The sequence below is a fragment of the Thamnophis sirtalis genome, unplaced genomic scaffold (genome assembly GCF_051295495.1).
Source record: "Thamnophis sirtalis isolate CommonGarterSnake01/CBP01778 unplaced genomic scaffold, rThaSir2_p1.2 scaffold_3, whole genome shotgun sequence".
NCBI lineage: Eukaryota > Metazoa > Chordata > Lepidosauria > Squamata > Natricidae > Thamnophis > Thamnophis sirtalis.
The window spans coordinates 159,113,677-159,131,314 of record NW_028261383.1 but is presented as its reverse complement, the minus strand read 5'-3'; the positions used below and the strand labels follow the sequence as shown (position 1 = coordinate 159,131,314).

General features: G+C 38.3%; 1 protein-coding gene across 1 annotated transcript in view; it reads right to left on the bottom strand.

Annotated features, from left to right (window-relative positions):
• The window catches only part of DCTN2 (dynactin subunit 2), a 57,594-nt gene extending 42,008 nt beyond the window's left edge, over positions 1-15,586 (bottom strand). Inside the window, exons 1-2 of the mRNA XM_087710593.1 lie at positions 15,490-15,586; positions 11,963-12,031 (exon numbers count right to left, since the gene is read on the bottom strand). Coding sequence (XP_087566719.1) covers positions 11,963-12,031; positions 15,490-15,525 — 105 coding nt within the window. The 5' untranslated portion in view covers positions 15,526-15,586. The remainder of the gene's footprint in view (positions 1-11,962; positions 12,032-15,489) is intronic.
• Positions 15,587-17,638: the final 2,052 nt, after the last annotated feature.

Genomic DNA, 17,638 nt, shown 5'->3' with positions numbered 1-17,638 from the left:
TGGTGGGGGCTCGTTTGTTGACTAGGGCTGGTTTCCAGATGTCTGGTAGGTGGGAGATATTGTCACGTTTATTCACGTTGTGGGGGTGTTTCTCTATTTCAATAGCTTCCATAATTATTCTCTTGTTGAAGTTTTCTATTTGGATATTAACCTGGTTCCTTCAAAATTAATTTCATGTCCTGTAGCTTTAAGGTGCTGGAAAAGAGAGGAAGTTTTTTCTTTTTTTCTTACTGCATTATTGTGTTCTGCGATGCGTGCATTTATTCTCCTGTTCATTTGTCCTATGTATGTTGCAGGGCAGGTTTTGCATGGTATTTCATAGACTCCTTGGTTTTCTAGCTGGATTTTGTCCTTGGGGTTTCTTAAAATGTTGGCTATTTTTTGGTCAGTGTTGAAGGCTGTCTTGATATTTTATTTGTGGAGAATTTTGCTGATTTTATCTGTGGTGCCTTTGATGTAAGGGAGGAGGGCGATGCCTTTGTCCTGTTCTGTATCTTGGTTTTTGAGGGGAGTCTCCCTTTGGATTAGGTTGGTAATTGTTTTTCTTTGGAATCCGTTGGAGATTAATACGTTTGTGAGAGTGTGTAATTCAGTTTTAAGGTCGTCTTTGTTGGCTAGGCGTTTGGTTCTGGAGATGGGGGTCTTGGCTATAGAGTTGATCTGTGCAGGGTGGTGATGGGATTGTGCGTTTAAGTAGCGGTTGGTGTGTGTTTTTTTCCGGTAGATGGTGTGTCCTAGGGAGCCATTGGGTTTTTTGTAGATTAGGACGTCCATATATATATATATAGATTTTCACGGGTATAGGTATGCTGGTCTTGTTGTATGTTGTATCATGATTGGTAGATTGGTGCTGATTGGTGCTGGCTGTGTGTCCGTTGTTGTCAGCACCAATCTACCAATTATGATACAACCACACAACCAATCATTCCACTTACTGAAACAAAGCCAGCACTCCCCCCACCCCCACCAAGATTTATAGAAAGACGGCAGCTTCGGCCACGCTTTAATCCCAAAACCCGGCCTGAAGATGGCGAGTGAGACCTCGCCGAAACGTTGCCAAGACAATCTCAATCTTACATGGGAAAAGACCCGAATACAACAAGACCAGCATACCTACAACTGTGAAAATCTACGAAAACACACACACACACACACACACACACACACACACACACTGGAAGTTAATTCATTTACTATTTCAGAGTGTCCATAATAACACATGCTAATGTCTTTCTTTTTAGCATTTAGTACTCCAGCACCATTTTATTTTATTTTTTAAAAAACTTTATTGAGAATTTAAAACATTAAATACAAATACCTTTAAAAATAGTTTTGTATAAATTACAATCCTTTTTGACAGTACTAACATAACCATTTACTATGTAAATGCTTTTTATATATTCGTAATTATTCCTATAGCTATACATCTATGTTTCTAACCTTACATTTCATGTTCCTATTATTCATCCATTGATACCAGTTTTCCCAAACTATATAATATTCTGAGTCTTCCTTATCCCTTAACTCAGAGATGGGTTCCTGCCGGTTCGCACTTCTTCAGGCGTACCGGTTCCAGAAATTTGCCCTACTTTTGCATACCCATTCCACGGAGGCGTGGCTACGTCTCCATATCGGTACGCTCCCCTGCCCTGCAGCCCGTTTGCAAGGCGCTTCTCAAAGAGAAGGAAGTGAGGGCGGGGCTTCTTCAGAGGACCCGAGGCAAGAGCAGAGTCCTCTGAAGCAGCTGGAAAAGGTAAGTGTGGGTCGGAGGGAGGAATTCAAACGTCATCCTCTTGGTGCTTTGCGGGGCTTTGGGCAAAGGCTGGAGGGAAGGACCCTGGCTCGTTTGTGCTCTCCCTCCCCAAGTGTAGTTTGATTGCAGGCAGAGCCACATTGCCTTTTCAAACCTGTAATCAGTGAAGCTGGGCTGGATTTTTACATAGCGGATCCAAGCCTTCCGGGGCTGGGGGAAAGTGTGTGTGCTACAGCATGACTCTTTACCTGGCGCTTCCTGCCTCCTCCTGTAGTCTCCTCAGTGCTCACTCATGCTCTCCCTCCCCAAGTGTAGTGACTTCCTCCCCAGGCCCCCATGCATTTCTCTCTCTCATACATACACAGCTGGATAAGACTATATAAAAATCCAGCCCAGCTTCACTTATTACAAGTTTGAAAAGGCAACATGGCTCCGCCTGCAATCAAACTACACTTCAGGAGGGAGAGCACAAGCAAGTACTGAAGAGATCACAGGAGGAGGCAGGAAGCCAAAGAGCCATGCTGTAGCACACACACACTTTCCCCCAGCCTCTTACTTTTGGAAGGCTCGAATCGGCTCCCCTCTAGCTTCTCTGCCTCTCCTCTCACCCCAGTCTGCCAGCAATGGGTGGGTTTTATTGAGTTCCAGGCATTTCCCACCCAGACAGCAGGCTGCATTTGCAATGGGGAAGGTGTTTGGGAAAGGCAGCGGGGGGAATGGGGGGGGGATGGCAGAGGAGCTGTTTTCAAGCCATTGGAAAAGATATCCAATCCAACTTTTGTGTGTGTGTTTGTTTGAGGGAGAGTGAGTGAGAGAGGGAAGGGGGTAGGAGAGATAGTCCAATCCAACTTGTGTGTGTGTGTGTGTGTGTTTGAGAGAGGGGGAGGGAGGGAGGGAGGGAGGAAGGAGGGGAAGGGAAAAGAAAAAGAAAAAGAAAGAAGGAAACTTCTTTCTCAAAGGAGAAAAACAAATGCTGTCGCTTTAAATCGGAACTGAGCATGCCTGGCTGTGGAATTCTGGGAAGTGAAGTCTACAAGTCTTAATAATTTTAAATTGAAAAGGTGCAGGAAAGAACAAATTGGTTATATGGTTATATGTTATATGGTTTAATGTTTTTGAAGTTTGGGGGTTTGTGCAATATGAGCATTGTATTTATAAAAGGCTTGTGAATGGAGCCAAACTTTCTCTAGGCTCATTATCTCATTATCTCTATCTGGCAGGCATGTGGAATGAGCCTCAGGCAAGTTTCTTTGTTAGCAGAAAGAAAAACAGCACAGCAATTTAGGGCCAGAAGGCTACTAGGAGGTCATCTAGTCCAATCCTGTGCTGCAACAGGAAACCTTACATTGTATGGATTATTTTGGTGCTTCTAACAGAGAGGAAAATTGCTGGAAAAGAGAAATAGTTTACTAGGACAAGGCTGCCATGTAGAGGAAGGCAGAGATCGTCCTTGACTTATGACTACAATTGAGCCCAAAATTTTGGTTGCTAAGCAAGAGCATTGTTAAGTGAGCTCCACCACATTTTACCCAATCCATGACATCTCCTGGTGAGTAACATCACGTTGGCCACTCCCACCCAGTCACATGACTGCCAAGCCACTCCCATAAAACAGGCCACACCTACAGAATAGGTTCCAAAATAATTTGAAACCCACCACTGTCTTAACTCCAATGTGAATTTATCCATTTCTGCGCAATCAAGAATCTTTTGGATTATCAAACAGTCTGTCGACATGGTAGTAATTTTCCAACATTATGCGAGTGCTATTCTCGCTGCTGTAATTATGTGCAATTTTAAATATTTTATCTCTTTTGTATACTTTCCCTTAATAATCCCCAGAAGGAACAATTCTGCTTTGAGCTCTATTTGTATGTTTGTAATTTCCTGTAATCATTTTTGTATTTTAGACCAATATTTTTTTGCTTTTGGGCATAACCAACATGCATGAAATAAGGTATCCTGCGCCTGTTTACATTTCCAACAGTTTGGATTTAAGATCTAATACATTTTTGCGAATCTCATGGGGGCCAAATGCCAGCGGTAAAACATTTTGTATCGGTTTTCTTTGTATGCAACAGATTTTGTTATTGTGTAATTTTTATTCCAAATTCTTTCCCAATCTTCCAACTGAATATTATAACCCAAGTTTTTCATCCCAGGCTAACATTGGTCCTTCTACTATATTTCCTCTGCCAGGTCAAAAATTAGTAAATAATTGTATATCCTCGATATTAATTTCTCTTCTGTACCTTATAGCAGTTTGTCGGTTGCTTTGGTTCTATATCAATTCCAAATTCCTCTCAATAGTTTTTATATCTAGATTGTAGTTGGTGATATGGCCACCAGTCTATAATCACTTCCTGGTCTCTTAATTCCTGCTTGGTTTTTAGTGTTCCTTGGGTGTCTAAAATTTCATAGTATCTTGCCATTTTACCTAGGTCTAATGTGTTAGGGTGCATCATTGCCTCCATAGTAGATAACCAGCCCGGGATTTTCATATAATGTTTACTTTTAATCTCCTCCCATGTTCGTATCAATGAATATCTTTCTTTTTACCCTGTTTCCCCGAAAATAAGATCTCCCTGGATAATAAGCCCAATCGGGCTTTTGCGCACATGCGCTAAAATAAGCCCTTCCTCGAAAATATTGCAACACAACAGCAGCCATGAGGTGACCACGCTTGCCACCTCCTGCACCTCAAAAATAATAAGACCTCCCTGAAAATGAGGCCAAATGTTTATTTCAGGGGTCAAAAGAAAATAAGACCCTGTCTTATTTTCGGGGAAACACGGTAGTATTTAGCACTTCACCACCATTTTAGAGCACTGTCTTCAGGGAACAATTTGATGATGACAGTAAATATTATCAAATGCCTTTCTTTTTTAAAAAAAAAAACCCTCACTTTCTCTACTCAACCCCCACCCCACTGAAAAAGTACTTCCTTCTTTAACCAAATGAATGAACCATTTAGATATATATGTTATATGATGAAAACTTTATACTAATTCTCATCAAAACAGGTTATGTATTCCAATGTTTCATCTGGACATCTTCAATGGCAGCTTTTTAAAATCTGGGGCAAAGAAAACATCTCTTTTTTTTCTCTCTCTCTCTCTCTTATAACCCTTCCTCTTCAGTTGCAGAGATCTAATATTTTTCATCACTTAGACAGCATGTACCCAAAGCAGAATCTCCCTCATTTTCATAGCAGATATGACAGGCTAAAAGTGTAATGCTATCCATTCAAGCTGGATAGGCAGCTGTTTTGGTTACCTTGGGGCACTCGATGCCAGAAGCTACAGCGCTATTATTCTGCAATAAACAAGTGGAGCACAGCTGCCTGACCTTTAAGGAAGCTTAACATCCTTTCGATGCCATTAGCTGGAGTGCGAAGATATGAATCTCTATTATGGTGTTGAGCTTAGCGAACTGGACCGAATGATGAGAGAGGCTTGGAGCCATAGCTCACCAACACCTGGAGGGCCAGATTCCCCACTTTTGGGTTATAGCACCAAAGATTGCTTAGAGAAGGGGTTCATGGACTGGCACTGGGTTGCAGCATGCCAGCAATCAGGCCGCGCAAACAACCATAGCCCCATCCGCGAGATGCAGGCAGCACACAAAACCATGCCCCCTCTGGTCCACGGAAAAAACTCTTCTCTACGGAACCGTTCTCTGCTGCCCAAAGGGTTGGTGGCCACTGGCCTAGAGGCTGTATCTGTTAAACCAACCTTACAAGATAAGTTTAGTCAAACTTGAATTAAACATAAGGAATTGCTTTTCCTTTTGACATCTTCAAGACAATCTCCTCTTTTTATTTATTTTTTCTCTTCCTGCTTACTCTTTGACCCTAATCCCTAACCCAATAATCTCTAGCTTAGATCTGGGTAGTCCCCGGGTAACAGCTGGTGAGATTCAGTTTACAACAGCAATGGGGTGTGCCAGGATTGCCATCGCTAAGAAATGAGGTCATGTGACATCATGTTTTATGACCATCTGTATGCCAAGGTCACAGGGACTAGAATTCCGACAGCTACAACCCAATAAGGATGAATATGCCGGTTGAAGTAGGCAGCCTTTAAACTGCACCCTAGTGTCTTACTGATTTCATACATTGTATTAGGCAAGGTGAGTTTTGTGAAAAGAAAAAAAAAAGTACAATATTACAAAATAATAAGATAAATGCTTCATGCCAGCATTAGGGAGTCAGGACTGTGGCTGCAATTTTGAAGATGTGATATGAGGTCCATTTTACCCATAATCTCTTATTCCAAGAGGGCTTCTGGAGCTTTTGCTAAAGCACAAAGGAGACAGTCAAATGCAAATCCTACATTTTGCTTTTTACCGTGTCTCTGTCTCTTTATTTTTGTTATTCTATCAGCATACTTTCTATTGCATATCCTGATTCAATGTCTGATTCAAAAAGTCATATTAAAATACAGCCCAAGGATGATATATTAAGCTCAAAGATGTACAAAGCACATGATGACAAGCAGCAAATTAAATAGTTATGTAAATTAGCACCAAGATAATAGTTTTCATATCACTTGGCAATAAGATCTAAGGCTTGAATATCAGGCATTACTGATCTCAAAGATTGGCTAAATTGCTATATAACTTCCATCACTAGCTGTAGATTTTACTAAGCCTACAGAAAGGAACCGCTACTGCAGAGTGCTTTTAGCTAGCATTACACAGGTAATGCTTTGTTGACCTGATTACTCCTCAATCCTATGCCCGTTACTATGAGACTAAATGTACCTCCTACAATTCCCTTTGGGAATGCTTGCATGCCAAGAAGAGAAAAATAGCTTTTATGCAACTCACTGCAAAACATTTAAGGGCGTACATCAACTCTACATATTGTACTACAGGAAAAGGCGAGCCTTTAGCAGGAGATGGGAGGAAACGTCAAATACGAACTATATGGTTTTGAGTTCAATATTTATCTAAAAAGACAGAGAATAAGGCATGCGATCATAGGAACTCAGGGACCTAACACCTATAGAAAAACACAGGGGCAGTGTGCCTCCTTCAGTCAATTATGAGCAGTTCTTGTATTTGAGGCACCAATGCATCCTATTTACATCTGTGCATTTTATTAAGCATTGCTTTCTGGAAAGGGCCAACTAAGGACCATGTAAGGCAGTGCTTCCCAAAGCTGGGTAAATTACCCACAATTGGATAAAAGTAGGTATTTTTTCTTTGAGTAAAGACAATGACCCCATTACTCTATTACAACAGGGATAAATTAAATAAGGCCTTTCTGATAAGCAGTAAAAAGGCCTTTCTGAGTAATGCCTTTTTGGGTAATGAAGAAAAAAATCAGGAAACACTGGTATAAGGACTTTGTAAAATTATAAATGATATAAAATTCTTTTTTAAATCACTATCTTTTTCATAATATTAAAGACTACATCATATGTATTTTAAACAGGATTGATGCCAGAATGGATCCTTTTTAAAAAAAAGATCAACTCTGAAAGGAATTTGGGCATACAATGTCCATACCTACCACTATTGCTTTGCATTATGATCTTAATATGACGCACCCAGTCTAGATACAGTACAGCAATTGTCTACTAATGGTAGAAGGTGGAAACTTCTTTCAGTGAAGTCTCAGGGAATTGAATCCAAGGTTGCCTTTAGATTTGTGACTTTTAGATACAAAAGTCACAAATTACAGCTGATGAATGGTTCACAGATCTGAATAAATAGAAATGACAGAAGGCCTGAAATGCTTTGGTCAAAAATTTCCTTAAAACAACTGTGTTAAACTAGACAATAGCGTTCAACCCTAAACTTTGCAGTTTGTCTTATCCTGAAGAAAATATATTGATAAGGTATGTGGCACTGTGGCTTTTCATCCCAATTAACCAAACCCTTTGCGCATAGAAATACCAAATGCTGAAACTGGGCATGGGTTTTCAATATCAACCATCAAAACTGCATGGGTTCTATGATCTCTTTCCCATTGGAGGGGGAAGATTAATAAGAGGCCCTTTGGTTCAGCAAAATTGACATACCGGGGTATATGAAAGGCAACTTTTATGAAGTCATACTAAATGCATTGCTATATTTTCCTTCCATATTACTGGAAGGAAAATATTGTAGAATTCTAAGAGCAGAGCAAATGTGCCCATGTAGATAAAGCAGAAAGAATAGACAATGCATTATTTTGCTGTCCATTCTTTTCAGGTTATCCCAATAATTTAATATAATCTCATTGCTTTTTACTCAAACTCTTGAGCAGTTGATTCAAATGAAAGCAAACCCTTTTCCCAGGCAAAACCCCGCAAGGATTGTGAGGCTTTGATATTTATTCTTGTTAAGTGTGTAAAGAAGGAATCAAATTACAGATGTATTACTAACTGATCTACTTTTCAGTTTGAACCTATTACCTCTTCTAATCTAAGACATTAGGGAGAATTTTTCATAATTTCTCTTCAACAGAAAATATATATTTTCACTGGACGAACTTCCATTTACAAAACCATCTCCTAAATTTTTGTCAGCCTGAGAAATAACCTTCCCATATATGCAGTTTGGTCTAAGGCAATATATATTATATTGGCTTTTATATGTATAAAAAAAATCGTAACACTGTTCAACTGCAATGTTACACAACATTTGCTTTTGTTGAAAAATCCAATCTTGTGTAAATCACAAATTTTCTTTTAAATTATAGTAATTATTTTCTCTATATAATTGTGATTTTTATTTTTAAGACAAAAATGCAAGAAACATTTTTTAAAAACAAAAATCGGAACAACCAAACCGGAACCTCTCTAATAAACCAGGGATTAGAAATTCCCCCACCCACCCCCCAAAATGTTTTTCAACTCTGGCATGTTATGAGGGATAAAACAAGGTTCCTGATTCAAGGAAGAACCAAAAAGAAATATTAAAGTTAATAAACTGACTTGCTATTAGAACCTCTGGATTACCATCATTTCCAAGAGCCTAATTTAAAATGACTGCAGGTTGACATTATGTTAAATTGTAGTTTATTTTAATGAGAATAAAATGACCTGAAGCTTTCAGTTTTATTTACAATTAATCAGTTTTAAGTTAATCGAAAGTTAGGACATAAGGCCAAATTGCAATTAATCTTAATTGTGATTTATTGACACATACCAATTCCATAGTAGCACATTGATTGATGCTGGTTTATGTCAAATAAATCATACCTAAGATTAACACAGATTTTTTTTGAATTAATTGCAAGAGGCCGTTAATGGTTGGGCGAATGACAGAGAAGCCAAAGTGGGAGTAATCACTTGAGCCCATGATGCATTTCCTGCCATGTCCAGGAATCAGCTTATGGCACTATTATCTGAGCCAGAGCATTTGTTAATGGATGCTATGGTTACTTTAAAAAAAAACTGGATGCAAGATTGGATTATTAAAACCAGAGTCAATATGAATAGGCTTTGTGAGGGAGTTTTAAATATTCTGATTGCAGTGCAAACAGGGATATACAAAAACAAATGGTCAAAACTCTTTTGATTCTAAACTTTAAAATCTATAGCATCCATTTTATACAGCCTTCAGAAGATTCAACTAGCACCCACACAGGAAAAATATATCATTACACTGGCCTTCTACAACAATCCATCATTTGAATGTACTTTTAACAAGCTGGAATCACACCATGACAAATCATAATGCCATTCCATCACAGGCTGGCAGCATTATGATAGAGAAACCAGATACTCTAACCAGATCTTTTCCTTCCGTAGCGAAGTCTCACCCTGAAATTTTACTTTCAAATGTTCTATAGCTCCTTAAAGGATTACTATAATTCCTTCTTTGTTGAAAAATAAGTGATATTCTTCCAATATATCTTAGTTATGCTTTCTTTGGCATTATAAAATAGCTGAGTCCTTGGAGATTTTCATTATCCCCCATCTCAAATATTTATATTACAGTAAAGTTTAAATCTTAGAGATGTCATAGCTTTTCTGGTCCTATTCATTCTCTTCTGGGTGAGTTCAGACTAAAGAAGGAACTCAATTAAACAAGACCATCATTAAGTATGACAAATATCCTGAAATCAAAAAAATGGGAGACAATGTCTTGAAATCGCAGAACCAAAATATGTATACATTGCAAAGGAAAAGTGAAAGAAAGTCAAAAAATAAATACATGCATAATATTTTGCAATTTGGTGGAAATATCAGACCAATCCCACATATACTCAATTCAGTCTGATTTCAGTACAATAAAAGGGCTTCATAATGCCCACCTTGTCCATGTAGTAATTTGCTTAACTGAGTATAGAAAAGGAAGACTCTTCTGCCCCTAGGAAAGTATATTGTGGACAAATCACGGAAACAATTTACATTCTACAGTAGGACCAAAATATTTTTCCATTATAATAATGAGCCACTAAAAAACACCTTCGAAACTGCAAAATATTTAAATACAGAAATGCCCAAGCATCTTAACAGAGATGTCTTATTAAGCAAGATTTACACAGCTGGATGGTTAAAGATTTAACCAAAGTAACAAACATACTTGTGTTTGTATTATTTGACTGGCATTCCGATTGCATATTCCTTGGAATAACAAAGAGGATTATTTCCTGAAGCAAAATGAGGCCTAGGAAATTCATATTTAACTATGTATGCATAAAAATCTCACATAACTGCAATGATTCACTTAATGTAGAAAGGGAGTGTATTTAATATAGCAGGATGGATGACATGGAAATGGAAAAGGTTGCATACACAGAGGTCTTCTTTTTCATTTAAAAAAACAACCCAAGTCTATATTTGTAAGACGTAAAGTTGTACTGATTAAGCTATTGGTTGTGTTTGCAATTAAATATATTTACTATACAGGTAATCCTCATTTAACAGTCACAATTGGGACTGGCCATTTGGTTATTAAGGAAAGTGGTCACTACGTAAAATTGCAACTGTGCTTATCTTGTTTCAGCTTTACTTTACAAACCTGCAAAGGTCATAAATGTCAGGATTAGGTCCCAAGCTTACTTTTCTGTTGTGATTACCATCGTAATTGAAAATAATCTTAGCAACAGGACAGTTGCTAAACAAGGACTACTTGTGCAGTTAAGTACATGTAACTGCAAAAAAGCAAGTTTGTAATACTGAATTCACTTTCATTAAGTGAAGAAACATAAAACAGCTTCTTCATCCACACATCTGGGAATTATATATTGGGGCATATAGAAATTATAGGATTTTAAATTTATGAGATTGTCTCTTGTAATTTGAGTAGTTTTCTTTTCTGAATGTAGAATATAACTGTTAAACGGTGCATATATAAAAAAGTCTAGCTTATCAAATGACACTTCTAATATTTTCAGATATATTTTTGGTTACATTTATATTTAAATAAAAGAAATACATGCCTAATTCCAGATATCAAACTCATAATATATTACGATAGTTTAACATTCTGAATCATTTAAGATTTTTTTTCCCTAGCTTCTCCTGGAATACTTTCTTTCAGACAGGGACTATTACAATTAATATAATTGTAAAAGCTTGGATTTATTCATTTTTCTTATTAATCTTATCTGTATAGCTGCCCATCTTATAAATAGCAATTCTGACCAGCGTACAACAATCAAATAAAACAACAAATATAAAACCAATTGATTGTTTGTTACAGCAAAGGTCTCATCACCAAAGTCAATTAACACTTGCCCAGTATAGTTTTGCTAATGGTTTCCCACCAAGAATTTTAAGAAGACATTAATATAATGCAACTAATTAAAAAAATTAAAAAGCCTCAGATAGATACAAAGGCACAAAGACAACTCTTTTCAGGCAAGAAGGAATAAGAATAACTTTGAAAAATTCCAAAGCAATTGTCTGATATTTAATCTTGATTTAGAAAATTATTATTACAAAAAAACAAATATTCTTCTTAGAAAATCTACAGTTCAGAATTATTTCGTGGAATCACATTAAGGAAGGAGGGAGGCAGTCAAGGAGATCAACAGTTCGATGTTTTTAAGAGAGTTTCTTTCAGTTTATTCAGATTAAAAGAAACTATGAAATCCAGTTCTCTTTAATAAAGACTTAAAAGACCAAATTATATCACTTTCCATATTTCCTTTCATTTGGTAAATCTCTAACAATAGTAGACAATACAAGTCACTTTTGATGACAGAACCCTCATTTAATGTACTCATAATTTTAACAAATAATAGAAATTGTAATATGTTCCTACCGCATCAAATTCTGCTTGATCATCTTCAGGAAGGTCACTTGTTTCATAAACATCAGGCTCATTCCTGGCCTGAAAAACAATAAGGCAATAAGATAAAACCAATAAGATCAGAATACTACTCCGGATTCTGAAGAGACCTATTACAATAACATTTCTTTTTTAAAAAAAAGTTCCACCATAAATTAATAACATTATGAATTAACTCTTTTTTATCTGAAGAACTAAAATCAGAGAACATAACAAGATGGACCACACTTAAAGTATAATCAGTTAAGTAACAGGTTTTCCAAACTTTTCTTTTTCAATATCTTTGCATAATTTTTTAATTATCTTATGTTGTATATTGCCCAGAGGCAGACTAGAGCTGGGAACCTTCAGAATAAATAAATCTCACATACTGGCCCAAAGAATATTTATTAGCCCATTCACCACTTAAAACAGCTATTTTCAATCATTCAGCCCTAACAGAACCTTTTCAATAATAAGTAAAGAGTCAAAGGGAAGAATTCGGGGGGAGGGGGATGGATTCATGAACCTGACTGAATTGCATGTATAATCTATATACTTATTTGTGGTGTTTCATTGCTCAGAAAATACATAGTGATTCAGGTTAAATTAGTAGTTGATGTTACCACATCTGCTGTTCAAAAACAGGTCTATAAACTCCAGACAGAATCTCAAACTATTGGCCTCATCAGTGCTAAAACAACTCAGGCAATCAGGTACATTGTCATTAGCAAAGGCATGGTGGAAGTAATTTAAAAAAAACTCTCACCAGAAAAATGTGCATACTGTGATCATCTTTGATACAATAGGAAATATATGAAATAAATACAGAAGATGCACATTGCTTTGTTCAGCGATTTCAAATTGCAGCATTTCCCCTCCCAAATGTATTGATTGACTTTTATTTCTTTAACAAATTTAGATAGTTGTCCATGTAGCCAAGGATCACTGGGCAGCAAACAGAAGTAGAACACAAACAAATTCTACAAATCCAATTAAAAGAAACTGGGTGAAAGCCCCTAAAAATTACATCTTTAGAACATCCACCAACTCCAGTATCTGGGGAAGAGGCCAGATTTTCATAGCCTTCCAAAAGTCCAATAGAATCTTAAGCCTCTGTATTTTGGGGGAAAGTAGTTCCACAAGATGTGTCATTTACAAAAGGCATGCTTCTTTGTGTTAACAGAAGACACTACTTCACTGAGAGAATTTGGAGCATGCCCATCTGCCAGATTTAGTGGGACAAGAGGAAACCATTAGGGGTCAGTGGCCTTGCAAGTAAACTGGCCCCGTGTCATGTAAAGCTTTAAAAATTATTATCTGCAACATGAACTGCATCCAGAAGCCCTCTGGGATTCATTGCAACTCTCATGTAGCAATGGTGTTATGTCTAATATTGCAGCTCTTTAAAGCACATTATAATGGTCTAATTGGAAATTGACTAAGGTGTCTGTAAATATCAGTGCTTCCTGATCTAGGAATGGGTACACGTGGCGCATTAGGAAAATATATTTTGATCAACAAAATGCAAAAGCACAAGGTAAATGGCAACTCCACAATGAGTCTATTAACTATAATTTATGTGATAGTTGCCTCAGAAGAGTGCAAGTAAAATGTTTCCCAAAGGTGAACAGTAAATGCTGCCCAAATGTGAGCAGTAAGGTCACATACCTACAAAAATATGAGAAAAGGAAATGTCCTTACAAAGAAATGAGAGGAAATTCTATATGTAGTGAAAAATGAAACATTTTGCAACTCAACTTTTGATACTAGGATAAGAAACCATAGTTTCAGAATAGCCCACTAACCAAAAGAAAAAAAATACCACAATGTCTTAATTAAATAACAACAGATTTGGTTAGTCAGAACTCATCCAGTTTTGTCCTGTTAAAGTCCTGCTGATTGCTAGCATATTTCCTAAAATATAAAGTAGCCTTCCCTAACAGGGTACATTTACAAAAATTATAGAAGCCACATATTTTAATCAACTTTTAATTCATTTTTATTTTATGGTACAACATCCAGACTAAACAAACCTGCTTAGTTAGCAATGTTTATTCTGGCTAGGTGTTGGCTCTCCAGGATCTCAAGAAGAGGCGGCCTTCCCCATCTCCTGCTATGCAAGCTACCTGAAGCTGCCAGGAAGTGTATGCAGAATCTCTTGTGTGCCCAGTAAGCCATTAGCCATAGCCACTAAGCAATAATCCTTTACAAATGCTGAATTACTCCAATGACAAGACAAAATAGAGAGATGTTGTTACAGAGCATGGAATGTGCTATCCCTAAAGCTTCCTGCCCACTCCAGATAAAATACCCATAAAGTATCTGCAATCCATGCCTTAGGCTATATTCTTCAATGTGACACTTGCCCTTTCTTAAGTGAGACAAGCACAATTTATTGGTTATTGTTCTGTCTGGCAGTTCAGTCAGCCACTAACAGCAGCAGCTTTTCACACTCTCATAACCTGCATTTAAGACATTGGAACAAAAGTATCTCTGTGTCTTGAGCTTTTTTAGTCATCAGACTTGTCTTTAGAGAAAGTTGCCATAGGATTTGCACAGCATATTAACTAAAGGACCGTTCTGGAATCGCTGTTGATTGGAAAATCTAATTTTCATGTTCTTCACTCAACTATATTTTATCATCCTGGCAGTGGTGGGGAAAAGCCAGAGAGAAGTGGATTTTTTTAAAAAAAGTGAGAGTGAAGAAAGGACCCTAAGAAACATGTTGCTTATACTTTCTATGTTTGCACAACATGCAACATTCTTCATCAACCTTTTCTTTCTATTTCCATTATGGCTCTTTTCTGGGTAACTAAATACAAGTGTAATTAGTACAGATACAAACTGGCAGCCAAAATACACAGGGAACAGGGGTGTGCATAAGTGCACCAGCGTGCCCACCCACCCCTGTCCTACTGTCCCCATTTATTTGTATCCATTTCCTTTGTTCATGTCCATGTTCATACTTATAACTGTTATCTGGTACATATTTGACAAACTAAACAAAATAAAATATTTTTTTAAAACAACCTTGCCTTCTGAAAAGTGTGGGGAACCAGCTGGCAACATCTGCCTCCCAGAATATTACCCAATACTCCCTGCTCTTTTCTGCAGAGGATCCCCACCTCTCTGCACAAGCTCCGAGGCACTCCTTTCTTAATGACATCCCGTCATCCCGGCTGCCAGATAAAAACCTCCTTCGGGATCAGTCTGAGCTCTGGGGCTTCCCCTAAACCCCTCCAATCTCAGCCAAGACGAAGGAACTCCATTCCCTGGCGCGGGTCGAAAGCCCCACTTTACGTTCAGGTGCTCCTCTTTTTACAAGCAGATTTCCCACCCACTTCTTCATCCCTCCATCCCTCCATCCCGCAGCCCCATATCCCCAGTTCCACCAGTTAGCCTATTCGACCCCACCCTTTTCCTCTCCCTAGGCACAGTTCATGCTCTTCCATCCTTAAAATGGCACCAGCCTCCCCGCCTCCTTTCTCCCCCGCGGGGGTTTCTTTCTCGTCACTCACAATGCCGGGCAGGTCCGCATACTTGGGATCGGCCATAGCCAGATGCAGGGATGGGTTGAAGCCACCTAGGCCGGTGAGAGGCAGAAAAAAAAAACAATTATCGCGAGAACAACCGAGAGACGCGACGGGAAGACTGTGGGATTGTTGTTGGTTTTTTTTGCCGCGCTATGTTTTCTGGGAGCTGTAGTCCTAGAGAGTAGTCTGCTGGATGAAGAATATTAAGTTTGGTCATTGCTGGGAGTGTTCTTAGTATACACTTCAATTTCTCCAGTATTGATTTTAGTTTTGTTTTCATTTCAGGCTTCAAAAACACAAGAAGCTTCTCATCGAAGTTAAAACCAGAAATTCCAGGGGGGGGGGGGAAGGATTGCTGTTTTTATTATTAGTAATTGGCTATTATTAGCCTTCTTTATGCCCTTTTTATTTTTATTTTTGTACTTGAGTTTTCATTTATTTAGTATCCTAATTCTTCAACAAGAAAAATAGGCATTTAAAAAAAACAGATACAATTAAAGTTTATAAAATAATGGGATGATTTTTCCAAAATCATTTAAAAGGGATGGAGGAAGAGAAACAAATACAGTACTGTATATCATTTGAATCTCTCCCTCCCTCCGTCCGTCCCCCCCCTCTCTCCCTCTTCCTCCCTCTCTCTCTGTCTTCTAGTCCAATCCTGTGCTCAAGCAGGATAACCTATACCGTTCTGGACAAATGGTTGTCCAATCACTTCTTAGAAACCTCTGGTGATGGAGCGCCCACAATTTCTGAAGGGTCTTTGTTTGTTAAGCTTTCATCCATTACTTCTTGTCGTGCCCTGTTGTTTTGGAGACTATATTGACTCACTCCGCTCTGTGAAAAAAACCTCAAATTTTGGAAGACTGGTATCAAGTCATCTCTAGTCTTTCTCTTCATTAAACTAGAATATTCCCAGTTCTCACAAACATCTATTGTCCAGTTTAGCTTCTGTTCTCCTAATCATCTTGCTCTTTTCTGCACTCTTTCTAGAGTCTCGACATCTTTTTTTTTATCATGGTGACCAAAACTGGATGCAGTATTCCAAGTATGATCTTATCAGTGCAACAGTTTGCCACTTGCTCCTTCCTAGAACTGAGAGAGAGTAACTGGTCCAAAGTTGCCCACCTGCCTTTATGCTTAAAGCGGAACTAGCACTCAGGGTCTCACAGGACCGTGCCTGGTGCCTTAACTACAAAACCAAACTGATTGTCTGAGACTGCTTAGTTTATACCCCACTCAGTCACCTCGAACTGAGAGATGGGCAGCATTTACATATGATAAATAAATATAACGAATATTCCAAATATAAGTGCTGGGTTTGTTAGGTAAGCTATAATAACTAATATTAGCTAGGTAAACCATATGTGGCCCAGGAACCTAGATTTCTTCTGAATCCAACTCTACATTCTTCTCCTTCAGCATTGTAGGAAGTTAAAACCCACCCCTCTCCTAGAAAAATGAAATATCCTGGGAAATATTGAAAAGGCAGAATATTATATTACCCTGAATCAGAAATGGAGAAACATTTTTTTAGGCAGGAAGCAGACTCACTCTTAATAGCCCCCACCTTTGTCAATGGGCCATTTAAAAAGCCTGGGCCAGTCTCTTCTACATAACAAAGATCTTGCCCCTTCAGCTCCAGGGTTATGGGATTATGGCATGATAGTATTAGCCCTTTACCCATCTCACCACAGGACACCTGGGAAGAAGCAATGCTCAACCAAACATGGACTCAAGGCCTTCAGAGTTGCTGCTGCATGGCCCCATGGGAGTCTGACAATCAGCCAGAATATAAGCTCAAGATCAAAGGCCAGAGAGGGCATAAAACCAGGAACTTTCACCATCTCTGTCTCTTTTTGTTCTTCACCCAACATCTGGAAGCATGTGAACCCCCTTTTCTGTTCAGGAACCTAAGCCATGAGATCCTGTTCACCATTAAACCATCTTTCCAAGCAGCCTCTATGTTTCCAGTGTCTTTCCCCCCACTTGGAACTGAACCCAGAAGGACATTTCTTCCAACAGCATATTTAAAGAACGCCCTGTCATTTCTTCCTGACCCATCCTCCATACCACTGCTCTTGGCTGGATTCTTTGGGGGCAAAGGGATGCCAGTCTTCCAGAATATTAATAAACT